Source organism: Poecilia mexicana, unplaced genomic scaffold (genome assembly GCF_051168715.1).
Source record: "Poecilia mexicana isolate PSO_F unplaced genomic scaffold, ASM5116871v1 scaffold_19, whole genome shotgun sequence".
NCBI lineage: Eukaryota > Metazoa > Chordata > Actinopteri > Cyprinodontiformes > Poeciliidae > Poecilia > Poecilia mexicana.
The window spans coordinates 13,405,955-13,423,404 of NW_028263388.1; the positions used below are offsets into that span (position 1 = coordinate 13,405,955).

General features: G+C 39.0%; 3 protein-coding genes across 6 annotated transcripts in view; all 3 read left to right on the plus strand.

Annotated features, from left to right (window-relative positions):
- Positions 1-3,886, plus strand: part of arhgap27 (Rho GTPase activating protein 27) — a 33,720-nt gene extending 29,834 nt beyond the window's left edge. For both annotated transcript variants that reach the window (XM_014989923.2, XM_088001093.1), the window contains 7 exons: positions 387-492; positions 1,054-1,188; positions 1,557-1,655; positions 1,740-1,817; positions 1,907-2,038; positions 2,184-2,289; positions 2,728-3,886. In XM_014989923.2, coding sequence (XP_014845409.2) covers positions 387-492; positions 1,054-1,188; positions 1,557-1,655; positions 1,740-1,817; positions 1,907-2,038; positions 2,184-2,289; positions 2,728-2,905 — 834 coding nt within the window. In that variant the 3' untranslated portion in view covers positions 2,906-3,886. The remainder of the gene's footprint in view (positions 1-386; positions 493-1,053; positions 1,189-1,556; positions 1,656-1,739; positions 1,818-1,906; positions 2,039-2,183; positions 2,290-2,727) is intronic.
- A 1,024-nt stretch (positions 3,887-4,910) lies between these two features.
- Positions 4,911-11,115, plus strand: vps25 (vacuolar protein sorting 25 homolog). 2 transcript variants are annotated; one of them, XM_088016570.1, is made up of 7 exons: positions 4,911-5,048; positions 6,081-6,226; positions 6,558-6,611; positions 6,695-6,783; positions 9,749-9,824; positions 10,295-10,390; positions 10,794-11,115. In XM_088016570.1, exons 1-7 carry the CDS (start codon positions 5,002-5,004, stop codon positions 10,808-10,810), a joined length of 525 nt encoding a protein of 174 aa, XP_087872696.1. In that variant the 5' UTR covers positions 4,911-5,001; the 3' UTR covers positions 10,811-11,115. The 2 variants fall into 2 exon arrangements, with proteins under 2 accessions (XP_087872696.1, XP_014845407.1); XM_014989921.2 differs by having other exon boundaries at positions 10,295-11,115.
- A 764-nt stretch (positions 11,116-11,879) lies between these two features.
- wnk4a (WNK lysine deficient protein kinase 4a) overlaps positions 11,880-17,450 on the plus strand; it is a 49,359-nt gene continuing 43,788 nt past the window's right edge. For both annotated transcript variants that reach the window (XM_014989916.2, XM_014989917.2), the window contains exons 1-2: positions 11,880-12,329; positions 12,527-13,180. In XM_014989916.2, coding sequence (XP_014845402.2) covers positions 12,560-13,180 — 621 coding nt within the window. In that variant the 5' untranslated portion in view covers positions 11,880-12,329; positions 12,527-12,559. The remainder of the gene's footprint in view (positions 12,330-12,526; positions 13,181-17,450) is intronic.

Consider the following 17,450-nt stretch of genomic DNA (forward strand, 5'->3'; position numbering starts at 1 on the left):
TAATTAGATCGTTTTATTTAACCTACTTTGGTCAAGCATAAGCGTCACAGTTAACTACACAAGTAAAAGGGTCAAACGGTCACTGGATTCAGATTTTGTCAATTGCTTTACCAGGAAAAGAAATTTGCCAATTTAAAGAAATAAATAAAAAATTGCCCTCTTTGATTTCAGTATTTGCTTTAGATCTACAAACAGATCTAAAGATGGTAAAAGGACATCTAGTGGCTAGAATGAAAACTGTACATACGAAATTGCTGGGAATATTCATTGTTGCCAAACAAAAAAAAAACAAAAACAAAAAAGTAGTTATAAACATACTTTGCTCAGATTGAAACTAAATTAATCCGTGTTCATGTCTCAACACTGCATTCATCTCCGTTCCTCAGGACTACCAGGAGCATCATTCTGAGGAAGAGGATGGGGACCTGTATGAAAAAATTGGCAACGTAGACAGAGACGAGAAGCCCGGCGCTGCCGTAGACAAGCGAAAACGTGGGTTAACTTAATTTTGGTGAAATGTTTTTGATCAACTGAGCTTTCTTGCCTTTGGCAACAAACGGCACCTTGGCACAAGATGCCCAGAAGGACAACGTTCTGTATGGTTGTAGAAACTAAAAATCATCTGTGGGAGGAGTTTGGTGATTATGTGGAAAAGGACTTTTTTTTTTTTTTTTTTTTACCTCTGTGAAGTTTTAAATGACTTATCCTAACTGGGAAAGTTTATTTAGATCTGTTGTTTGTGTGTTTGGTTGTCGGGTCTATTTGTGTTTTGCGGATCTGAAGAAGACTTAAAGTACTACATTAGTAAGTAGTACTGTGAATGATTTTGAAGGCTATATTGCTATGCTTACACATCCAAAGACAGGAACTGGTTTCACATTCTGAGCACACAGTTGAAGCTTGTTTCCAGTGTGTACTGGACATTCATGGGGACACTTTATGTCTTCGATCCTGTTTGTGATGAAGCTAAAAGACTAGCCTCTTGATCTCTGCCTTCACCTGTGACCACGAAATATGGAGTCACACTCTGTGTATAATTTTTTTTTTTTTTAGCTCCAAGGCCAAGCATATCTCAATCGCCCAACAATGCAGGGGAAACGGACCCGAAGAAGGTTCGGACCAAGCTGATGAAGTTCCTCATGAAGCGCCCAACGCTGCAGTCAGTCAAGGAAAAAGGCTACATCAGAGGTCAGTTTGAAAAGGATTTCTAACCAATGATTTTATGGATGGCCGACGGATATATATATATATATATATATATATATATATATATATATATATATATATATATATATATATATATATATATATATATATATATATATATATATATATATATACACATATATAAGGCTTAAATGGGTGGCATCAGATTTCGTGCAGCTAATAATGTAACTACGACAGATCAAAATAGAATAAAAACAGTAATAATAAAGCTTGTTGCATAAATCTCAATCATTCTTACCCTTTTTGCTTTTTTGTCTCGATGTTTGTAATGGGAAGCTTGTTAATATCTTAGTTTTTCATGCCGTCAAAAATAATCTTATTTTTTGCAGAAAACGTGTTCGGTTGTCATCTGCACACACTCTGTGCCCACGAGAGGACCACAGTTCCAAGTTTTGTGGAGAAGTGTATTAAAGCAGTGGAGAGGAGAGGTTAGTTAAATATGGCAAATATTTCATTCCTTTTTTTTCTTTCTGTATTAAAGTAGTTAATCAAGAGCTGCTGGTAATTTCCAGGTTTAGAAATCGATGGGCTATACAGAGTCAGTGGGAACCTTGCAGTCATACAGAAGCTTCGCTTCAAGGCTGATCATGGTGAGGTCCATTGATGGTTTGTTTTAACTTTAAACAGCAGCGCCCCCTGCTGGGTTTTAACGCTTTGTGCACACGTTGTCTTCCAACAGAGGAGCTGGACCTGGAGGACGGTCAGTGGGAAGACGTTCACGTCATCACCGGAGCACTGAAATTATTTTTCCGAGAGCTTCCTGAGCCTCTTTTTCCATTCAGCCACTTTAATGAGTTTGTCACAGCTATAAGTAAGTACATTTTTCCCACTTCTTTGATATGTCATTTCATGGAACAATTAGTAAAGCTTTCGTTTTTATTTGAATCTTGTCATTTTGTTTTCAATGATTGCTCCATATCGATGCTGTACTTACCGATTTTCTCTCATTTTTCTAGGAAATCCTGATTACAACACAAAACTTTCTCACATTTATGAACTGGTCAAGTCACTTCCTCCTGTAAACCATGACACTATGAAACTGCTTTTTGGGCATTTACAAAGGTTTGAGTCATTTTTATTTAAATTTTTTTTTATGCTCTGATTGATTTTTCTATTGCATTGCTTTGAAAATAATAGCATTTTACAGTGCCTTCTAAAAGTTTTAATACGACTTCAATGTTTCATCAAAAACGTTTTTCATGTCATAGACCAACAGAAATGAATGCAAAGTTGTGAAGTTGAGGGTAAATCATAAAAGTTTTTTAATATCTGATGTCAAACATCAAAAAGATCTAGGAACACAGCGGGAATCTGACAATCTAATTAATTGAAATGTAAAAAAGGAAAAACAACTTAATTTTTTCTGCTAAAAATAAAAAGATTGTATTTAAACAGGCAAACAGTTTGCCCAGGGACAGAAATACAATCTTTTTAAACTCCAGTTTACCCAGACTCACTGTTTCGTCTCTCTCTCTCTCTCTCTCTCTCTCTGAACGACAGGGTAATTGAATATGGAGAGGACAATCGCATGACCGTACAGAACGTTGCCATTGTGTTCGGCCCAACGCTTCTCCGGCCGGAGACAGAGACGGCGAACATCACCATGCACATGGTCTTCCAGAACCAGATCGTGGAGTTCATCCTGAATGAATACAGCCGTCTCTTCTACTCTAGCTAAACACAGTCGCTTGTGCACCCGGACAAAAGTGCATAAAGTGCTTGACTCTTCTTTTTGTTTTTTGTTTGTTTTTTTTATGGTTTCCCTTTGCATGTACATCAGCAGCCTGAATGCCACACGTAAAATTGAAGCTGTTTTCTGGAATAAGTTAAATGTGCCATTGCAAATTAACCTGCCAAGATGAGGGATTTTCAGCTGCCGTTGCTCTGTATGTTTTTTTTTTTTTTGTTTGTTTTTTTGTTGTTTTTTTTAACTTGAGGACGCTTGCACTGTTATACTGTCTGCGCCAGTATTTTTTAGGAATGTGTCTGAGCCGCACAGGTTTGACTTTTCTTCAGCGAAAGAAGCACTGTATCAAACTGCTTTCTCTCTTCGAGACTCTAAACTGTCTGAACCTCACAAGCCACTTTCTCCTATTTTGACTCTTGCTCTTTTTTGTTTTTAGTTGAAGTCAAAGTGTCAAAACAAAGCAGGATACACCTAGAAAGCATTAAGGCTGTCTTAAATTAGCTCTCATCTTTATTTTAAAACATTTGACATATTTTTTTTTAATGTTTGTTTTGGATTTTATGCTACAGTATATCACTTAAGTCAATAACTTGAGATTGTATCCTAATATTTTCCTTTTTTCTCACCGCTTTGCCCTTGAATTTATTGTAATATAGACAGCTGAAGTAATGCCACCATGTGCCAACATGTTGGTCTGAAGTAGAAAATGAAATAGATATAGATTTTAAAAGACAGTAAGAGTATTTTTCATTTATGCTGTTCTTAAAAAGATTGTAAGATAATGCCATGAAGATGAAATAATGATTTATTGAGAGTTTGAAGCAAACTAAATCTAATAGTGAAATAGAAAAGTGGAAATTAGCATAGCTGTATGTCCTGTAAATAGCAATAAATGGCATATTTATGCTGTTAAGTTGGTGGAAAAAGCACAAGATCTTTCTATAATAAATTAACTTTTGAAAAAAATACAAAGGTTTCTTTTTCTTTTTTGTGTCATAGATCACACTCATGTTATTTGGGGGACACAGACTCTGTTTTCCTTAGACAGTCTCATGATGAGGATGGTCAGGGTTGTCCATCATTTCCTTGGGTTTTATGATGAATCCTTCTTTGCATCGTCATCTCCAGAGGTTCCACAGTCGTCCCCAGAACACAACCAGCTGTCTTTGTCAGGCTATCAAGACTTTTTCTAATCTTTATAAGAGGGAAGCTCATGTAATTTATTTGCAACATACATTTCAAGCATTTATTTGTTAATAAATGCGGTAACTGAGGTGTTGAAGAAGACCTGTGCTTTACCAGTTGCCCTCAGCTCGTCTGAACCGCTGGGCCTAGAGTCTCTCATCTTCTTCTTGATAATACCCCATACTTCCTCTGTGGAGTTTTTCCAGTTTGAAACAACAGATGTTAGGCTTTGAACTTCACACATAAAGAGTTGTGAAACAAATGAGCACATTTACAGACATTTTTGCAGCTTTATTCATTAGCATTAGAAGAAAGCTTTAAAATCTGTTTTACTTTCTCACAGGCATGAAATTACCATAACTTTGACTTGATGTAGTTTCAAAGTCTATACAGAAATTCAAATAAAATATGAACAACATCAACAATTATTTCTACTGCTGCAAAAATAATTTAGTGTATCAATTATAATTACAATGCTCATAACTTTTTTTATTGTTAGCTGTATATGGAATAAACCAACTAAATTTAGTAGTTTTCAGGTGAATGTGCTCATTCTACTGGGGAATATGCACTTTCTGCTGCTCTTTAAGTTGATCGACATATACTGGCTGGGTAATTTGTCAGATTATCTGCTTTATTATGACTGTACCTCTTCGTTTTCACTTTATGTCCATGTAATATGCTAAAAAAAAAAAAGTGAAGAAGAAACCAATTCAGAACTTCTTACAGCCTGACGAAATACTGATTATAATGCTTTTAAAAAATTCCAATAAATTCTGATAGACACTTTAATAATGAGTTTAGTCTGTTAGTTCTCTCTGCTCTGTGTGCTCAGCCGGAACTATTTGTGTGGTCGGACGCTCTTCCGGACGCTGTCAGCTGTGAACACCGCATCAACTGCGATGAGTTTTGAGTGGCCCTGGCAGTACAATTTCCCTCCGTTTTTTACGTGAGTCGTGTTTTTAACAACTACCGCATAAAAAAAGCGTTAAAACGTGCCTATTAACTATTTGTTTTGTCTCTGCAGCTGTTTGAAGAAGCGTTGATTTTTTTCAACCTAGCACTACGTTAGCAAGCTAATTTCGGCTAAGATTGCTAAGGAAGTGGATTTACACTCAGGTTTTCTAAAGTTAATAAAATAGCTACTTATGGCTTGGTTTAATGACGGATTTTCATGTAATTCTGCGCAAATACCTGATCACATGTAAATTGTGATTTATTATAGGTTTGTGTTGAGGGAAAATATGTTTTATGGGATGTGTTTCCGCTGATGTTGACTCACTGACACTAGTGACATCTCAGATTCGCAGTGTTTGAACTCTTTTTTTCCCCCCTTGTCGTTTATCCATCAGAAAAACAATTTTTGATTTAAGACCTCCTGCTAGTTATTAACTTGAGAGGAAAGAGGGTTTTTTTTTACATCACAAATCAATGACTAGTAAGAAAATTATATAACAAAATTAGTTCTTTGGCCAAATGTTTCAAGCTAGTTTGGATTGCTATTTTCTCTTAATAATTGTTTGAAAATATATGTACTAAAACATTTAAGTGTAACCCACAAGAATACAAAATCTCACAGGGGCCCATTGCTTTTTCACAGATTGTTTATGAATCTGATCAGATAAAGAAGGTTGTTGATGCATAGGGAGGTAACCTAACAATCCATTAATTTTCTCTTGGATTATAAACTACTTCCTCTATTTTAAAAAACTGCAGCATATTTCTTCTTTATGGATGATCTGATTAGGCAACGGGGTTTGCAGTTTTAGACACGTTCTAACTATAGCACAGCCATATGTGAATATGTGCTGTCAAACATTTTTACTCGTTCAAAGTTTCTTTGCCGTAACCAGATTTGCAAGCTTCATCCTAATACTTGAACCTCTATGCTTTCTTAAAATAAGCTGAAGCACGTTGACAGCTGCTGAGTTATGAGTATGCCTTACATTGCTCGGTTTGTTTGTTTTGTATTTTCGGACAGACTTCAGCCCAATGTTGACACGAGACAGAAACAGTTGGCAGCCTGGTGTTCCCTGGTTCTGTCCTACTGCCGGCATCACAAGCTCTACACTGTGGATGTCATGGAAGCGCAGGAAAGTCCCGTGTTCAACAACAAGAAGATAGAGAGTATCCTGAAAGCACACTTACATGATCTTTAATACAAGAAGTTTAAATTTATTCGTTGGAGTTGGAATATTTATATAATTTTTGCCTGTGATGTTTTATATATATTTCTTTTTGCAATGTAGAATGGCTATGACAAGTACAACCTGTGATTTCTTTCTAAGTATGACAGTTTGACTTTATTAACAATTTTCTTAAACTCACAGAGGGGAAAAAAAAAAAAAGATGAAAACTGCCTCAAACATGTCCATGAATACATTTCGATCTTGCTGTTAATTCAAATGAGTGTGTCCTGTCTGAATGTTGGTTTGGTTCATCCTTAATGCAAGTCCAGGAAAACTCTCAGTGGAAGCAATTCAAGTTGTGTTTGAAGAGTTGAGGAAAAAAGGTAAATCGTCTTCTGTCTTCACGTTCTTGCCGCGTTGATGTTCCAGCAGCGTTAAACACGCCTGTTGTCTGCGACTTCTTCAGGCAACCTGGAGTGGTTGGACAAAAATAAGTCGCGGTGTTTAGTCATGTGGAGACGACCAGAGGAATGGGGGAAGTTAATATACCAGTGGGTGAGTTACAAACTGTCCTCTGTTGTCTTGTCTGTGGTGCTGATAAAGTGAGAGAACCTGTTATTTATAGCGCCAAGAGAAGAATGTTTCTCCAATCACATGTCCATTATGTCATGGAAACCTCTAAGATTATCAAAGCTCTAAAACCAACCTGATCTTAACAATTTTATTAACCATAGATTATTGAAACATTGACATATTTGATTTAGAAAGTTGTTCTGCTGTAATGTTATTCCCTCCGTGGTGTTCAAAAGACGTACAATCCAAACTGAATTATTTGGAGTTTTGCTACTTTTTTAAAATTCACTTTTAGTCCAGCAGACTAAGTCTGTGCTGTTCGTGCCAAGAAAAGAGAATTGCAGATGAATCGTATATCGATTCGAACTCATTCATCCCACAGATTTTCTTTGCGGCGTTAAAATGCCTGGAAGTGGAAAATTTGTCATTTTGCCATTGAGTGGGAGCAAGGCATTACTTTTTCTCCATCTATGAAAGGACAAAGTCTGATAATGCTGAAGAAAGTCAACATCATGATTTATATGAAATTGATATGCTTTATCTTTGATTTTCTACGAGATCTTGATTTTTATTATTTTTCCTCCTGCTATTTTAGTTTTTGAGTTATTGACCGAATGGACACTCATAAAAAAAAAAATTAACAAAAGTGAAGTTTACTATCTTGTTTCGTGTTTAAACAGCTTAAAATTCAGGCTAAGCTGGACTCGGGGTTCTTAAAATGAGTCTAAATATGCTATGATTAAGGTAACAAAGTTCTAAAATATAAAAAAAAAAAAAAAAAATCAACAACACATAAACTAACCTGTATCTGGTGGGAATTTTATATTGCATTACTGGAAGCAGCAGATCAACAAAGTAAACGGCAAAACTGGTGATGTATATATATATATTTTTAATTTATAACTAATTATTTTCCAGCTCTGGGTGAGTGTGGAAATATTCTGTGCTTTTCCAGTCGTCTTTGTTATCTGCTGCATGATCAGCCCAGAAAGTTGTTTAATTTCTGATATAAAAATATGCGGACCATTTAAAAATGATCCACACTTGGAACAGGATCTAAGTGATTCTCTTCCTGCTGGTTATTTGCTGCCTGCCAGGTTTTCAACAATTCTTTAGGAACCACCTAGTTACGTGTAAAATACTGATATATATAATTATTTCTATTCGGCTAAAGTAATCTAAAAAAAAAAAAAAACTCTCTGTGTGACAGGACTCTAATAACATGCTAATAGATTGTGCATTTGATATATCTCTCATTAGATTGTGTGCGGCGTTCATTTTTGAATTTAAGAGCTTTTTTATGCCTTCAATAAAACATTTTGTCTGGAAATGACGAGTACTGGACAGGAAACGATTGAAAAAGCACAAAAAAAATCGGGAAATCTTCTGAAATCCTAAGAAACTGTTAATAAAAGCTACTTAGAACGCTAAAATAAATTCTCACTTCTTAATAGCAAAGTTTAAAGACATGAAGAGAACACATACTGTGGCATCAGAACAAGGAAACTAAAGGAACTGATCGAGGGAACGGTTACATTCTTTACACCAATCTCATTCAGTGTCTCGCCAAAAGCCCCAATTAGACAACGCCTCCTACTTTAAAGTTCAAATTGTGCTGCTGAAAAATACATTATTTGAGAACTTCAAACGTCGTCGTCATTAAATACTGCAGGTCTAAAGTGAACCATAATTTGGACCTTGAGCGCCATTCCCCACAGTGGCACATGGTGGTGGCAGCATCATTCTGCTGGCTTTTTTTCTCCTTCAGATTGAACTGGGGTTTTAGAACCAGGTTATTACATCTTTATAACGTGTTTTCCATTGAATTGCACAGGGTAAAACTATCTTTAAAGTGAACAAGGTTTTGAAACTGTCTATGATTGTGAAAATGTTTTTTGTTCACATCACAAATACTTTGTGTTTTTTTTTTAGTTCTAGAATTTATTTTTTTTTTTTATGCATCATCATTTCCACCAGCTCCGTTTTTCCAAAGGTGCTCGAGCCAGGAAACAAAAGGAGCTGCCCCGTGTGTGTCAAACTTTCCCTTTATACACAGTAGCATCTGAGGGCGGTGTGCATATAAACAAACCCAGTGTTAATAAATCAACATCATTATTTTGGCACCCCGGGGTTATGCAATTGTATATATTTCTAAAAACAAAGGTGTTACGTTTTTGCTTACGTTGCTGCTTGCGTTTTTAGATGACGTAAGCAGCAGATGTATTTTTTACACGTTTTGTGGTGGCCGCCAGTAATATCAGTGTTGATGTTCGCTCTCTTTTAAGTTGGCTGAGCTACGATGAAATGCTTGATGTCTCAGTGTGCATTGTGCTTAAAGGAGAACAGATTTTTTATTTTTTTATTTTTTTTTTGAGATATTGTGCAATTGTATCGGCAGAAACCAACAGAATGATCAGACATTTCACACTGATACTGTGGTGGTTTCTTCCTAAAAGTACCTTTAAAACTGTTCTCTTAGCAATGGTGTTAAAACTTGTGTGAAATGGATCTGGGAATAAAGGTTTCAGTAAGAAGTAAAATTTCTACTAGAATGTCTTTAAATTTTTGTATCATATTTAAATGTCTCTTTGCAGCTGGTTTTATTGTATTCTCTCTATTCCTTTGTGCTTTTACTGCTATTTCCTGGGTCTTGTTGTTGCACACTTTGTTAAAAGTTGAGCTGCAAAGTTCTTTTGTACGGAAAAAGTCAAAAAATAATGAAGATAATAAAAATTTTCGTCAGATTTTCCACAAAATCCCTCGCAAGTTAGAAAACATGGAAATGCAAAATAGCTCTGATTCAAATGCAGAGGCACATAAGAGAAAGTATTTTTAGTAGAGAAGTATCCCAATTTTAAAATGTGCCTATTCTTGTTTTTTTTTTTGTTTTGTTTTTTTAACAGTAAATTTAAGGATTAACAGTGTTTTCTTTTCTCTATTTTCTCAGGTGTCCAAAAATGGCATGAACAACTCTGTGTTTACACTTTATGAACTCTCCAACGGTGATGACACAGACGGTGAAGGTATGATGCGGTCCCAATTTCTCGTATTTCACGGCTCTAAAAGGGATCAGAACCATATCTGGAGTATTATGTACAATTAAGCTACATACAATTTCGGTAGTTTCTAGGAGAAATAAACTGGTAGTTTAAAAACATGTCCGTGTTAGAAGTGGGCAGAGAGAAAATGGTAATGCATGGAAAACTGCTGTTGATGTAAACATGAGCCAAAACTTTATATCACAGTCGTCGCAAGGGGGTCGGTGATGTCTCTCCGTCAATGCTGAGCCTCGTCTGTTGTATTGATTATGAGTGAATATTAGTTCTGCCTGTTAAATTGAATTGCTGAGTTTAAAAAATTAGACAAACGTGGAGAGACAAGATGAATGAATAAACAAAATAAGACATCCAAAGATGATAGTTACAGAGCAGTTGCGCTCCGATAATACCGTCAATTGATCGTTGTTCTTTTTTTTTTTCTTTTTTTTACGCAGAGTTCCACGGTTTAGAGGACTGGATGCTGCAGCGCTCCCTGCAGGCTTTACAGACAGAAGGAAAAGCGGAGATCATCTCTATGGATGACGGAAAAGGTGTCAAATTTTTCTAAAGCGCCGCTGGAATCACACTTTTACACTCCGACCGGGAAACAAGGCGGATCTTTAGGATGGGTCGCGCCTCGATGCAGAGGTGGATGCTGGTCCCTTAAATGTTTTTGTAGTTGCCTTTTTGGTTCACAACCTTCTCTTTCTGGAAGAGAACCATTATTGTTTGCGGGAGGAAACAAAAAAAAAAAGAAGAGCATCTGAGGTGACACTGTGTTTATAAAATTATCATTGGTGACATTTGTTGCCATTTAAAGATGCAATGAGTATCAGGGGACTAAACACTATCATGTCTGAGTATTTCAGGGGAACATTTCCCCATTAGCTGTCATTCAACTTCTTCATTTAGATTTTAAATGCAACTAGTTCTATCTCCATTTTCTCTATCAAGGAGTTTACTGTGTCTGATTAGCGCTGGACCTTGGCTCGGCCGTCGTTCCTTGGTGCCCAGCCAGAATTCCCAAAGAAATCCCAGAACACAAGACCTGAGGGACTTTTTTAAAATTTCTAAATAAATGCTTCCAGAGGAGGAACACCGCAGAGGCTCGAGGCAATCTTCATTCATCCTGACTGAGCGTGATAATATTGGACTTTGTGTACAGATTTCGGTCATCCTGTTGTTGTACTGTAGCTTCTGTGACGCTTCTGTTATCTTTCCCTCTGTTCTTTTTCATATCCTGCAGAAAAAATAAATAAATTAGGAATTTGTTAAATTTGCTTCATTCTCTTTTGTGTGTGTGTGTGTGTTTCTAAATATGAGTCATTTCAAATGCTTCAGAGATGCAGTTCACTACAAAGTATCTTTGCAAGTCTCTTGCAAAGACCAAGTTTGGTCTTTGCAAGAGGGTTTAACCCGCTGCACAGTTCTGTAAATGCCACAGGCAGAGTTCGGCTCTGTGGGACGTGCAGAGTGAAACCTTTGTAATGGAGCTCTTTCTGGCTGCAGCTGTGAATGAGGACAGCACCCTGAAAGGTCCACTCACATGATGTGCTGTGAGGATGATACAGCTCCAGGGAGTCGTGTATACGTGTGTATTTCCATATATTTGCTGATGAGACCCTGCAAGCGCACTTGTGGCACAGGTTGGAGCCCAGTGTGGCCCTGTGGTAGAGGTTTCATGTTCCAGAGGCCGCTGCTACGCCGCCGCGCCGTGTGGCTCCCCCTGCAGGCCAGCCACGCCGCTCTCCCATTCTCTTTCTCCGAGTGCTGCTTATCTCTCACATTCAGGCTAATAAAAATGAGGTCAGATTTAAAGTGGAAGTAAAATGACTCATCGTAATCAGTGGAAAATGGATGTGAATTTAACTCGGAAGCATTAAAACTACACGATGCTTGTGGCACCTGCGAACAAAATCCCCTTTCCATTTGATTTTATGTCAGATTTAGACAACTTTATATATATATATATATATATATATATATATATATATATATATATATATATATATATATATATATATAGTATTGGCCATTAACTAAGTTTAACTTTTATTTTCTCCATTTTTTAAATCTAATTTAAGATCAGAACATATTACTTTTTGTTTCATTCCTATTTCTTATGTCTTTGTATGTTTTTTTTTTTATATATTATCATATTCCCTTTTATCAGCTTTATTTTTTTCCCCCTGAATTTATTTAATACATTTTTAAGGCCACAATGTCTTCGCTCCCTCTGGACGGATTTCTCTGCGCGTCAGGAGCAGCGGTGGGCGGAGCTGGAGCGATCAGGGCGCACAGCCCACTGGAGCTCTGTTGATATTGGCTGCTCCGTCCTTTCACAGGAGGTTATATCTTCAGGTCTTTGGAAAGACAAGAGGTCGAAAAAGGAAGAAAGAAAGAAAGAAAGAAAAAGGAAAACTAATGGAGACTTTAACTATGCGTTAAATTTGCGCGTCGCTTTTATGGGAGACGTCTTTACACACACGAGTAAGTACAAAACAAATTTGTGCAAAAGCTTCTCTCTTTTTGTTTTTTAATGAAGTTATATTTGCGTTGCTTTCAATTAGTCAATCATGTTTAACATTAAGCATTAGGTTGTGTTTTTGCCTCTGAAATGTGATCTGAAACCCGAACGTACTGATTGAGCTTTGTCCAAATGTGCCAAATGTCATTTCCACTTTTAGGCTCTAGATCTGGAAGGTGTTGAAGCGGCCGCGATGTCTCACGCACAGGTTGAGATCCCAGGACGCGGCTTTCCAGGCCTCTCCGTGGACATGACGGACGACTGCTTGTCCCGCAACGTGCTCAGGACGCACGGCTTGAACGCGCGGAGGAACTCCTATTGCCTGCAGAAAATCACCATGGACATTGATTCTCCCCTATACAGCAGCGCCCTCTCCAAAGCCCTTTCCTGGTCAGCTGAGAATATCCTGTCGCTCGCAGAGTCCAGAGTGGAGGAGGAAAAAGCGGACGAGTCCCCGCAGCAGCTGTCTCCCGTCTCCAGCCAGGACGCCGGCACCGACGCGCCCTCGAGCAGCCGAGAGCCCAACGCGGTGGGAGGAAACTGGCCCCCGGAACGCAGATCCAAAGCTCAAGATGTCAGCTCGGACTCCGACAACGAGCTTCAGAACAGACAAAACAAGGTCCTGTCCCGCATCACCTTTGACACCCAGTGGGAGCAGGAGGAGAAGGAGGACGTGGAGACCAAAGCCGTGGCAACCTCACCCGACGGAAGATATCTCAAGTTCAACATAGAGATCGGAAGGGGTTCCTTCAAGACTGTGTATAAAGGTTTGGACACGGAAACAACGGTGGAGGTGGCATGGTGTGAGCTACAGGTAGGCGCGCCGATAGTTGACGATTTCACTTCAACGATTAAAGTGATACTGAGGCATTATTTCTCATTGTATTTATACTAAATAATGTGTAAGAACCCAGTAATACACGCCCCCTCCTCATGCTAGAGTAACAAACTTAAGTGGGTTTGCCTTGGATCTTAAGAGGTCAACAAGAAGTGAGCAAAAATAAATAATAATAACAATACCACGTTTTATAAACTAAAATATGAAAATTGTGGCATGAGTTTCAAACTCCGAGAGCAAAAATATCTCACAGAACCTTCCAGCAGCATTTTGTATCTAGAGACTGAAGGTTTTTCTGTCAAGCTCAGACAGATTGGATGGAGATCATCTATGAACGTCAGTTTTGAGGTCTTTGGCAGCTTTCTCAATTGGATTTTGTCTAGACTTTGAAGGGGCTGCTGTGACGCACCAAAATAATTTATTCTGAATCTTTTGTAGCTCTGACTGTGTATTTAATGTCATCGTCCTGCAGCAAAGTGAACCTCCAGCTGAGTTTAACGTTTTTCTTTGGAGTATCAAACAGCTTTTCTTCCATGACTGACGCCCTATTTAAGGCCTACTTACCTTCCCATTGACTTTGGACAGCTTTCTAGTCCTTCTTGATTTTTTTGCATGTAGGTGAAAAGGTTCAACTGCCCTTTGTGGAGTGTGTGACTTTCTCTGTCATCAAATTTTCCCCACCTGAGCTACGGATCTCTCCTGCTCCTCCAGAGTCAGGGCAGTTTCCAGCTCACTCTGCTCCACTTCCTAATGTGAAGCAGCTAATCTGGAGTGTGTTATTCCTTACTGAATAGCACACTCCAGATTAGCTGGCGCGTTTCCTCATGCAGAGGGCCTGACACGGTAACCCGGGTCATCCTGTTAACAGCCCGTTCCAGCTGAACCACTCCTTATACCATTATCCCCTCCTCTTCCTCTCTAATCCCTTTTTTCATTAAAAAACCAGTCGCCGAGGTCCTCCACGGACTTCACGTGGAGCATTTCATATGCAGCCCGGACGGTCTGTTGTGCGCAGATTGCATGTGACAGATGTTGTGCTTCCGTCTCAATTGTGTTTTCATGCTCCGTGTGCTGCTGCAGCAGGCAAACACAAACCGAGAAGGCAGGCCGCTGTAAAACGTGTAGAGGTGTTAAAGTTTAGCATGCAGGATCCAAAACAGCCTGGGCAACAGCTGCCTCTCCTCTTACTTAAATGGTGTGATAGCGCCGCGGTGGATTTAAGGGTTTAAGCTTTAACTCCACCCTTAACATTTGCCTTTGTGCTTGACCCTGGCCGGCGTTGGTGTCTGGCAGACCCGTGAGCCTCGGTAGGCACGAACTCCGAGTTAACTGCATGCTTTCGGCTATTGTTTGTTGTTTGAGAGCAGAGGCTGCAAGTTTATTTTAGAATATCAGAAAAAGGCCTGGTGGTGGAGGTGGGATTTGTGTTTTAACTGTGCAGAAGGTTGCTGGGTGCTGATTTTGTGGGAGGGACATAAATCTACCCTAAAGCCCCAACGTCACGATCACAGAATGTGTCTATTAGGCTGTAAAGTCACAGGAAAATTTCCTCTTCCTGCTCTGTTTCACTCATTCATTTGACTCTAAGCCTGTTATTCAAATAACGCGCACACTTTCAGTTTCTTTGTAGAGAAATCCCAAAGTTTATATTTTGTGACTGATCCATTGGCCACAAACCAATTTTTTTTTTTTTTTTTTTTTTTGCAACCAAGCTTTTTCGTTTCATCTCTTCACTCGAGACATGAGTCCAGTTAAGCTTCTTAATCGCTGATAATAAGCTTAGGGGTGGCGGCTGTTGATATGGTTACTGTTGTGATAAGTTAACCTCAAATAGACAGACTTTACCTGCGGTGGCGCTCCTTTTATGGAAATCGCCACCCCGTCCTGCACCATGTGTGCGCCCCGATGCTTAAAGGGAAACGCGGCAAGCTCTGCTGTTGGTGGCTAAACACAGTCTCTCCGCTAATGTTGATGGGGCAGCAGTCAGAGATGCGTCATCACAACTCTGCTAGGAACGCCTGAAGCTCCTTTAAATATGTGCAACAGAGGCAGAGATCTAATCTGCAGGAAGTTCAGATCTGCTGTTTGGGTATTTAATGGGGGTTTAAATCGCATCTACTTTGCTTGATTCCCACTTACACAAAGTTATCTCTGGGTTTATATATATATATATATATATAAAGATAATACACAGGTGTTCCTCAGTGTACTGTCAACACGGTAAGATAGAATGCAGGTTTGTCTGGGCGGTGTCCACTTGAACTTTTTGTGCTGGCACACAATAACTAAACAAAACATTTCGATTCTTCCGTGACATGACACCCACAGCTGGGCTAGGACAGTATGTTGGATGAAGCTTCCTGTCACCGCTCATAGAGCAAAACTTTACTATTATGATTGGGAAAAAAACCCACCCACTGAAGGAAAGGCTCCCAATAAGCTTTATTTAGCAGCGTTCACACCGCCATAAAACCCTTATCAGGCCTATAAACAGAACATAGCTGCTCTCTTTTATGTCAACTTAGAATTTACAACACTGTTTGGAATTACGAATTTTAACCATCCATCCATTTTCCTTCACCCTTGTCCCTCGGTGGGGTCGGGAGGGGTGCTGGTGCCTATCTCCAGCTCACGTTCCGGGCGAGAGGCGGGGTACACCCTGGACAGGTCGCCAGTCTGTCGCAGGGCAACACAGAGACACACAGGACAAACAACCATGCACACACACACTCACACCTAGGGGCAATTTGGAAAGGCCAATTAACCTGACAGTCATGTGTTTGGACTGTGGGAGGAAACCGGAGAACCCGGAGAAAACCCACGCATGCACAGGGAGAACATGCAAACTCCATGCAGAAAGACTGGGGCCGGGAATCGAACCCAGAACCTTCTTGCTGCAAGGCGACAGCTCTACCAACTGCGCCACTGTGCAGCCGAATTTTAACCAAGGATACAATTAATCTGTTACTATCTCCGCTTTCTTTAATATCAATATAAATCAAACGTAAGCCACGCTGTCTGAATGAATCTCGGTGTTTTATTTTGGACATTGCTTTCAAACGACACATCGCCTCTTAGAAGTCCTCATCATCTTTGAACCTTCTCGCATTTTATTACTTTACAACCACCAGCTTCAATTCTACCGCCATTTCATGTGACAAACCAGAAGCTTTCTCGCTGCACGGCGCTGCCACCACCAATGCTTCGCCGCAGAGGTGGTGTGTTCAGGGCGATGTTCGGTGTCGGTCTCGATTTCTGGTCTTGTCCGATCAGATCACATTCCTCCACGTGTTTCTTGTGTCCTCAGTGCTTATGTGAAACTAAAAGCAGGGCGTTTTGGGGGGTTTTGGGGGGCTTTTTTCTTGGCACATGAAGGCCAGTTTTGTGAAGTGCAACAACATCAATAGATGAGATGAGAATTTTGGATTCTCGTCTAAAATTTGAAAGATATGTTACAAAAGTGAGCAGACTTGCAAAAGGAAACCAATATGCATTCATACTAATTTGATGTTTCCTTCCCTTTTTTGCTAGAGACTGCTTTGCAGTATGTTTCGCTCCCATTCAAGTTACCATGAGGCGACTTGATCTCGAGCAACAACAACATCCTTTAAAGATGATACATAATTCAGCAATTATAATACCAGTTAGATTTCATCATTTCCATGTTCTCAAAAAACTGAATATGGTGAAATTTAAGAATACATCGCTTAATGTACATCAATCAATTTTAAAATGTTTGAAAGTAAGTGATCTTGTGGTTTCTCTTCAGTAATTCATGGTGCATCCAGCAAGAACTGTAAGGTACCTTTTCGTAAAACTTCAAACAGCTTTTTCTAAACGAGTCATTAATATGCATGACGACTCATGTAGAGTACTGGAAACCGATTCCATTTTTATATTAAGACTGAAGCAATTTCTTCAAGAAGAACAGGCGTTCAGTCATGGTTAGCAGCCAGCCCATAATGGTTCCAAGATGACTCCTGTTTCATTGTGGTCTGCTTTAAGTTATAACTTTAGGATTTATGTTATGTAAAACATTTTATTTTGCTACGATGTTTTTATTGTCTTTTAAACTGTTTACGTTGTTAAAGGTCCAAGTGGGGATGTGCTTTGCTAGTTACACTAATGCTATAAATGTTATAGTGTTTTGTACTTAACACTTCTCCCTATGCAAATAAACAATAGAGAAAGAAGGATGTTTAAAGCTTGGGATCTAAACTTTTCCCCTAGCCTGTCCGCTGCGTTC